Raw genomic sequence first — 8911 nt, forward strand, 5'->3', positions numbered from 1 at the left:
TGGAGCCCCCTCTCCCAAGCTGCGCTGCGTCGCTCTCGCGACCAAGATGCCCAAGTTCCGCCGGCAGCGGAGATCGCCTCTCAAACCTCCAGCCGCGCCCGCCCCGCTGGCCGCACGCTCGACCGACTGCACCTTGCGGCCGGCTCGCCTCCTGCCCGGCTCCCAGCCCGCGGGCTCCGGGAACGCCCCGCGCCCGCCGTCCCACCCGCACGGCCCCGGGCAGGGCCCGCCCCGCGCTCGGCGCCGCCCCGCCCCGCGCGCACTGGGCATGCGCAGAGCCGGGGGACGCGCCCGCGCGCCGCCATGGAGCGCATCGAAGGGGCGGCCGTGGGCCGCTGCGCAGCCTCGCCGTACCTGGTGCCGCTCACGCTGCACTACCGCCAGGTGAGCGCGCCTTCCATTCCCCCGGCAGCCCGACACCGCCCCGGGCCCCCGCCCGCCTTCGACCCGGGGCCCCGCCCACCCTCGCGCCCGGGGCCCCGCCCACCCTCGCGCCCGGGGCCCCGCCCCCAGCCGGCGGCCCCTGCAGCCCCGCCCCCGCCCGGAGCCCGGCTCCCGGCTCCCGGCTCCCGGTTCCCGCCTCCGGGCCCAGGAGCCCCGCCCCGAGTCTCGTAGTCCCGCCCCGCAGGCCTCGCGTCCCCTAGGAGCGCTTCGCCAGAGTCCAGGTGTACACGCCGGTTGAGTGTCGGGGTCGGGGAGGGTCTGGGCAGGGACACCTCGCGGGACCACTCATTCCTCCAAAGAGACTTTGCTGAGCCCCGGCCCATTTTGCGGTGGGACATATTGGGCGCCCCGGGGGTCGGGGCAAGCTTCCTGGAGGTGGTGTTCTCCATTCTGGGCAGAAGAAGGTGAAAGGAGGGACGGGGGCGCGCACTGGAGAGCCTCTCCAGGTGGGCTTCCTCCCCAGGACGCCTCCTCCGTGTCTCCACCTGCCGTCCTTGCAGGCTTTCCGCCAGGGCATTATCTCCTCCTGCCGTTCCCTGGGAGGCAGTGCGGTACGACGGCTGCCTCCCTTGGTGCCATGCATGGAGTAGGTTCACAGGAAACACGTTTGTCCAGTTTGGGCCCTCCCTCTTTGCTTCCAGCTCCCCTGGAGTCCACTGTGCCATCCAGGCCAGGACTGTGCCCGGTAGCGTGGTCTGTGCGGCCCCGTGGTGCCCCCCAGTCAGGACAGGCGGTGCAGGTCTTTGGTGGCCCTCTCTCTGCCTGACCGCCCTTGGCCTGCAGCAACCTGTCTGCCCCCTGTCCCCGGCCCCTTCCTCTCTCCAAACTATGACGCCCTCTTGACCCCCAGCCTGAGAGAGGCTGCACCGCCCCCCCCTCGTCGCTGTTGTCCCATTGGCCCTAGGGGACAGGGATTCTTGTCCCCAGGCTGGACCCAGGCTGGCAGCACTGGCTTGGGGCAGAAGCCGGGGTGGGCTGAGGGCATAGTACAGGGACGTGGGGGTTGCCGCCCTGCCCCTGGTGCTGGCCAGGGGTGAGGATGCCTGATTGTGGCCACATGGCTCTCAGGGGCACAGGGTGGTCCAGGCACCTGACCGCGGTGGCCTCTGGCTGTGGCACCCTCCCCCACTTCCTATGAAAGGGGGATGGGTGCTGGTAACCGAAGCTGAGCCCGTGTGGGTGGCGGGCTGCTGTGGGCACAGGCAGGGGCCCGTGGGACCCTGGGCTGGGGCGGTGAGTGTCAGCGAGGAGCTTCTGCAGCTTTGCTCAGTAACTGCTATGCCAGGGGGGTCTGATGGATGGAGATTGATCATCCGGAGGCAGGGCACCCCCGTGGCTCTGAGGGGGAGGGGCTGTGTTTACACTCCAGTCCTGTTCCTCCCTCCCAGGGCCTTGAAGATGAGCCAGGCCTGGGTCTGGACCACCTGGGTGGGGGTCCTGCAGGAGGGGCTGCCCGGGCCTCGGTGGACCTCTCTGGACCCTCCACTCCACCCTGCCTGGACCTCAGGTTTGACCGATGTTCTGATCCTGATCCAAGAGGGTACCTGAAACCAACACAGGGTGACACGTGCCCTGAGGGAGGCAGGGGACAGGCCTTCCCGGGAAGCCCTCCTGGTGGGTGGCCGGCCCTGGGGTGGCCAGGCTGCAGGCAGGCCCAGGCCTGCCTCTTGTGGGCGGTGCCTCACAGCGGCCTCCCGGGCGGCCCGACCGGCACAGCACCGGGCGCCAGCCCTCCTTCCCCCTGGAAACCAAAGCTGCCGCCCCGCCAGGGCGCTCCTGCCTCTGGGCCAACCTCAGCCCAGTTTCCCCAGTCCGCTCAGAGCAGCGTGTGGGCCTCTGCCTGCCGGGTCCCCCTGCCGGGAAGGCCCTTCCTCTGAGTCCTGGCGCAGTGTCATCTCCTCCGGGAAGTCCTCCAGGAGGCTGCTCCTCAGCGCCTTCCCTCTCTTGCAGCCCTGGCTGTACTTTCTGGCTCTGGAGCTCAGGTTCATGTCCAGTTCGTGGCTGGGACAAGGCCCCATGTGTTGGGCCGGCAGCTCACCAGGGCAAAGGGCTGGACCAGTGGCTGAAGGGCAGTGGGCTAAGCAAGCTGGTGATGGGTATCCACAGGGCTGGGCTCTTGGGCTCCAGGGCCAGCCCCATCCTCAGAGGCCTCTTTGAGGAAGGCTCAGGAATGGGGAACGCCCGGCTGACAGGATCCTAGCCCCTCATGCCTCCTGCCGGCTGGAACCTCGCTAGCATCGGTTCTGGCTGCCCCTGGCGGCGCAGGCTCCAGCTCCGCGCTGCCTTCTGTTCACGGATGCTGCCCGGAGCCCTGGGAGCCGCTGGGGCAGGGCGCCCCGGGCAGGGGAGCAGGGTGGCAGAAGGAAGGGACAGAGCGGCAGGACCACGGGCTGCGGGAGAGACAGCCCCGGGTCCAAACCAGGCTGGGGAGAGGGGGTCCCTCGTCCAGTCACACCCCTGAGTCCGCAGGGCGAGCTCCTGCTGGGCGCTGGCACACCACCCACCCCCCTCCAGCCCTCCCATGGCCTTCTGTCCAGGCGCCCAAGGGAGCCTCAGCCATGAAGACCTGACCTCTGCTCCGCTCACTCGGGAGCCCCTGCCCAGGGCCCTCCACACCCCATGACCCTTCCCGGCCTGGGTAGCAGCGAGCGTCTCCGCAGCTCCCCACCGCCTGCTCCCGTTTTCTCGTCACTCCTGGGGAGCACGCAGCTGCCCTGGACCCCCCTGCCCACCCGCTGCGCCTCCTGGCTCCCAGGTTGCCTGGGCCACGGCTGGGCTCCCTGGGAAGAGCTGCTGCAGTGGGTCCCCGGGGCCTCCTCGCTCCCCGGGGCACTCCCCAACCGCTGCCCTCTCTCTTCCAGAATGGCGCCCAGAAATCGTGGGACTTCATGAAGACTCACGATAGGTGAGGGCCTGGCCTGGCTGGCACCAGGGAAGCCCCAGGCTGGCAGGGACATGGGGCCCAGGGGCAACAGAGCCACAGCCCCCTCTGCGTTTCTGAGCGCCCCTGCTCTCCCTGCCTCTCACCGAGGGGCCCCGTGTGGGCTGCCCAGGTGCCCTTGCCCTGGAGCGCCAGGAGCATGGGCTGGGGGCAGTGTGGCTTTAGCTGGCCTGCAGGGCCCACGTGTCCTGTCATTCCTGCGCTCTCAGCTGTTGCTAACCCCAGCCTGTCCAGTGCGTCCTTCCCGCTCCTGCCACCTGGCACATACAGGAGGCCTGGGTCCTCACCTGGCAGTGTGACCCTGGCGAGCTCTGTCCTGGCCTGGGCCTCAGTCTGCCCATCTGAGCAAGGGACCCAACCCTCCAGGGCTGTGGAGGAGGGTGGTGAGGTGAGGGCGTGCTTCTGTGCTGAGCTCAGTACCCCCTATCCCCAGCGTGACCATCCTCATTTTCAACTCTTCCCGGAGGAGCCTGGTGTTGGTGAAGCAGTTCCGGCCAGGTGAGGTTGGGGGCGGGGAGGCTGGCGGGCTCATGTTCAGTCCCCTGGGGTCCTGGTATCGGTGTGCAGACCTGGGGGGGTGCTCCAGGAGAAACAGCCCTGGCAAGGGGGTCTGGCCAGAGCGGGTCACGTGGAGCCGGCCGCCACAGGCTGTGACGCGGTTGCCTCCCCCCGCCAGCCGTGTATGCTGGCGAGGTGGAGCGTCTCTTCCCGGGGTCCCTGGCCGCTGCGGAGCAGGACAGGCCCCAGGTACTGCAGGTGGTGCTGCCTGGCTCGGCGGGGGTCACCTACGAGCTGTGTGCCGGCCTCTTGGACCAGCCCGGGCTCTCGCTGGAGGAGGTGGCCTGCAAGGAGGCCTGGGAGGAGTGCGGCTACCGCCTGGCACCCTCTGACCTGCGCCGGGTGACCTCGTACAAGTGAGTGGGGTGGGAGGGTGGCTGGCAGTCGGACAGCCCTGGAGGCGGGCTGGGACGGGCCGCTGGGGGGCGTCGAGTGCTTCCCAGGGCTGTGCGAGCAGGGCGAGATCGCTGTGTTCTGCAGCTCGGGGTTGCCGGAAGCTTGGCCGGAGCCTGAGGCCCCTGGCCCCACTGTGCCCCCCCTGGACCCCCGCGGCCCCCAGCCCCCACTGCAATTCCCTGCGGCCCTGCCGCACCCCCCGCACCCCTCCCCCCCCGTGGCCGGCTCCAGTGGCAGCTGCTGCTCACAGATGCCCCTGCTTCCTGTGGGATTAGGCACCGGGGGCTGGGGGTGGGGGTGAGCACAGAGGGCTCTGAGAGCAGCTCAGGAGCGAGGGGAGGGCCGAGTCCTGGGTCAGGGTTGGAGCTCTGCGCTCCCAGGGAGGGGTCGCAGTGTGGCCTGCCCCGACCAGAGTCCGGGTGCCTGCCGGGCACTCCAACCCCCCCGGGGACATCTTCCGGGACGGGATGTCAAGTGAAGCCCACCCTTGCCCTGGGAGTGTGCTGATGGGTCCCCAGCCCTGGTGAAGTCCCAAGCAGGAGGAGGGTCTCCAGCTGAGCCCCAGCCCCCGGCAGCCTGCTCCAGAGGGGTGGGGCCTCAGCTCTGCCCCCCAGGCTGGCCCAGGGCCGCCGCAGCGACACCTGGGCCCTGCCGGGCGTCCCTGGCCTTCAGTCTTGGGAAGGAGGTGGGGCAGGGCCTGGCGCCCCCGCGCTCCAGGCGGGGCTTCGCACCCCAGGGTCAGCCGGGCTGCATGAGGGCCCAGTCATCTGCAGGCATCCTCCATGTGCCTGGCCAGCGGCCACTTGGCCTCTGAGCCTTTGGGCCGGCGGTCCAGGGGCCCTGACTTCAGGTAGGGATTGACTCAGTGGGCAGGCCAGCCCTGGGGGCAGGGTCCCCAGAAGGGGTGAATCTGCGTGGAGGCCTGGCAGGGGCGTTGCATGGAAAAGGCTCAGATCAAGGGGACGAGCAACCCAGCCTCGGCCATGATCCAGAGGGTACTGGGGAGCCACGGAGGGTTCTGGACAGCAGGTGGTCAGCTCAGACTGCATTTTAGGGACGAGGGGAGGCAGGCCTGGGAGGGGGAGAGGAGGCCAGCGAAGCTCCTCGCCCCGGGAGCTGGACGGCAGCCGGACAGCAGCCATACAAGCCAGAGCTAAGCTCGCACAGCCCCGTGCCTGGGCCCAAAGCTTCCGTCTGCGGCCCCGGCCGCTTCCTTGCCCGTCCCGGGTGACGCGGCCCGGCGCTTGCCTGAGGTCTCGCGGCCAGGGGCGTGATTGAGTGCACAGGGGGAGGCCGTGCTGGCCTGGCAGGGCACACTCTGCTTGGCGCCGGTCTCCTTCACACACCAGCGGAAAAGGGGCCTGGAAACCCCGCAGACAGCGACTTCCATCAAAGCTGAGGCTGTGGCCGCCGGCGGAAACGGGCTTCAGGAAGGGTCCGGGGGAGATAAGGGGCCGGAGGGCGGAGGAAGCAGCTGGGTGAGGTCAGTCTGGGCGTGGCCCCGCCGGGGGTGGGACAGCTGGCGAGGGGACGGAGGTCCCTCTGCTCCTTACCCCGGTGTCCCCGGAGCTCTTCCACCCCACAGGCCTTGGCTGGCCTCAGCTAGCCTCAGCGGGACCTAGGGTCCCCCTTGTCCCCTGGACTTCACACACACCCGCTGGTTTCCCTCTCCCCTGCACACTGTGCTGGGCCCTTCCCTTCTGGAGTCCAGACCAGCCAGTCCGTCACCCCGTCCTCAAGGCCAGCAGTCACCTACCCGCTGCTGATCGCCGCCTCCCGGTCTGCGCCCCTGCCTTCTGCCTGGCCCATCCCTCTCCCTGCGGCCAGCAACCCCCTCCTGGCTGCCACCCAGGAAGGAAGGGGAGTCCTTGATGCCCCCCCAGCCTATGAGCCCTGGTCCTGGGGACCTCACCCCCCACCCCCACCATGAGCCCCAGCCTGGAGTGGGTACCCTACCCTGCGAGTGCTCACAGACGCAAGCTGCACGGCTGGAGCCCTGGGTGTGGACCGGCTCTGCCGGGTGGGGAGAGGACTGGCTTGGCCCAGGCTGGGCAGAGAGGCAGTGCCCTCGGGAGAGTGGGGGCTGTCAACCACCTGCATTCTCATCGTGTGGTTGCCGGGGGTCAGCCGTCTGCTTGCCGAGGACCTGGCCCACCACTCAGGGACTTGACGGGCTGCGGCCAGGCGTCAGCTGGGCTCTGCAGTCTGGTCCGAGGCTCTGCATCCTCTTGCAGCTCCTCGTGGCCTTGCCTGCGGGCTTTGTCTCCTGGCAGGCTCTCAGCCTCTTAGAGGCCCCCACACACCCTGGCCCATGGCCTTCCTGCAGCAGCGAGGCAGCTTGCTTTGTCTTCAGGTGTCTCTGAGTTTTCACTGATCTCTAAACTCTCCTGATTAGGTCACACCCACCCAGGATCACCCCCCCCCCTTTGATGAACTTAAATTCCCCTCAGTAGGTCCCTTAATGACATCTGTAGAATTCCACCTTTATCACCTGACCTAATGTAACCAGTTGCAAGTCACAAGCCTAGTCCCAGCCTCGTCATATCCAGCATGTTCCCAGGTCTCGGTCTCCCCCACACTCAAGGGGATACTGCGTGGGGATCTGGGGGCCTGGGGGCCTCCTGGAACCCTGCCTGCCAGGGGCTGGAAGGGGTGGTCAGGAGAGGACTGTGGAAGGGGCAGGGGTGGCCGGCGGGGCCTGTGTGGACCCCTCAGCACATACTGTCTCAACCTGCAGGTCTGGCGTGGGACTGACTGGCTCCAGCCAGACCATGTTCTACGCGGAGGTGACGGATGCCCAGCGGGGCGGCCTGGGTGGGGGCCTGGCTGAGGAGGGAGAGCTCATCGAGGTGGTGCACCTGCCCCTGGACGGCGCCCGGGCCTTTGCGGACGACCCGGATGTTCCCAAGACCCTCGGCGTGATCTTTGGTATCTCGTGGTTCTTCAGCTGCGTGGCCCCTGGCCTGGGTCTCCAGTGAGAGCCCCGCAGACCCAATAAAGGCTGGCATCGCTGTTGCGTGTGTCCACTGACTCTGAGCTTTGACCGGGCTGGGCTGGGGGGCAGGATAGGGCGAGATCTCCATGAAAGCCCCTCAAGCTCGCCCTGAGCAGAGGCATCGGCTGCAGGCTGTACGGGGGGCTGTTGGGAGCTGGCCGCTGGCAGAGGGCTAGGCCAGCCCTGGGCAGTGCCACCGGCTGGCAGGGAGAGGCGGGAAGACGGTGTCGGGGCAGGGAAGGGTCAGCCAGGCCGAGCGCTCAGGGCCCACGGGGCACTGGGCCGTGTGTGGAACTGTGGCCCTGGGGGTGGTGGCTGTTGTGGCAGGAGAGGCTGTGGGCAGGTCCGGAGGCGCGTGCTCCGTGCTCCTGGGTTCTCCCTGAGTGGGGCTGGGCCAGTGCCCCCCTCAGTAGCCCTGTGGCCCTGGGCACTGGTGACAAGTCTTGCTCCACCTGCTGACCTGTGTGCAGGCTGGCCTGCAAGCCCCACAGAACCCCCACTCGGGGGGTCAGGGATGACATGAGCTGCCCTTGAGCACCTGGGGTCACAGGAGGGCTGGACATCTGCCCCACCAGGCAGCCAGCAGGACCTCTGGCGTACGCTGGGGCCTCTGTGAGGAGTGTGTGGGTCATCATGGCCGTAGGTGTCTGCAGGCGTGGCAGGGCCGTCAGTTGGGAGAGGGCCAGGGAGGTTTCCTGGAGGGAAGGCTGGCTCGCCCCTCTGTGGGGGTGGTGGCCTAGCCTGGCCCTTTCCCAGAGGCCCCCAGAGCCTCTGGTCAGGCCCTTGGATGATGCCCTGGGACATGATGGGGGCAGCCTGGGTCATGGTCCACTGACCCTGTAGAGGGCAGAGTGGCCAGGAGATCCTGCTGGACAGACAGGTGGGGACTGGAGGTCCGGGTGACCAGGAGCTTTTGCTGTGAACCTGTGTGCCCTGTGCCCAGTGTCCCCCGGGACTGGGCCCTGGCTGGGATGGGAGGGGCGCTGAGCGAGGACACGCTGCCTCTGGCTTCTGCTGAAACGCTGCTGTTAGGAGGGGACAGCTCCCCAGCTGAGGCCCCCTACCTCCTGTGCTCCCTGCCCACCCCGGGCCAGCGGGCACTTTCCTTTCTGCTGGCCTGGGGGTCGTGTGTGGCTGAGCCCCTCCAGGAGCGGCTCAGAGCCCATGGCCCCCGAGTCTGGCCCTTGGGGCCGCCCTAGGGTGGCTGTACCCAGGAGGCCCACTCAGGCAGCACCACCTGTATGCAAATGCTGGCTGTGACCCAGGTGGGGTCTCCTGGGAGCCCAGCCCGGCAGTGGGGTGCTGTGGGGGTGCGGTGCTCGGGCCTAGGTGTGGGGCCAGCGGGGTGGTGCCGTGCTGGGGTCCCAAGCGCCAGCTCCGCCCTGTCAGAGGGGCCCTGAGGGCGGCCCTGGGCTGGGATGTCTGGAGAGTCTGAGGCAGGGGCTCTGCCCAGCCTGGAGCTGCCCCACCCCGCCCACACCTTCCAGCCGCCGCTGCCCACCTCCTGAGCTCCACTGCCTGCCCGCTCAGAGGGGCCTCTGCTGGGCCCTGGGTGGGGTTGGGGGCCCTCTGCCCTG

General features: G+C 68.7%; 1 protein-coding gene across 2 annotated transcripts; it reads left to right on the plus strand.

Annotated features, from left to right (window-relative positions):
• On the plus strand, window positions 263-7361 carry NUDT14 (nudix hydrolase 14). 2 transcript variants are annotated; one of them, XM_018065866.1, is made up of 5 exons: window positions 263-384; window positions 3306-3349; window positions 3819-3883; window positions 4062-4299; window positions 7077-7361. In XM_018065866.1, the coding sequence occupies exons 1-5, from the start codon at window positions 304-306 to the stop codon at window positions 7315-7317; spliced, it is 669 nt and encodes a 222-aa protein (XP_017921355.1). In that variant the 5' UTR covers window positions 263-303; the 3' UTR covers window positions 7318-7361. The 2 variants fall into 2 exon arrangements, with proteins under 2 accessions (XP_017921355.1, XP_017921356.1); XM_018065867.1 differs by lacking the exon at window positions 263-384 and adding an exon at window positions 1825-1951.

The sequence above is a fragment of the Capra hircus genome, chromosome 21 (genome assembly GCF_001704415.2).
Source record: "Capra hircus breed San Clemente chromosome 21, ASM170441v1, whole genome shotgun sequence".
Lineage (NCBI taxonomy): Eukaryota > Metazoa > Chordata > Mammalia > Artiodactyla > Bovidae > Capra > Capra hircus.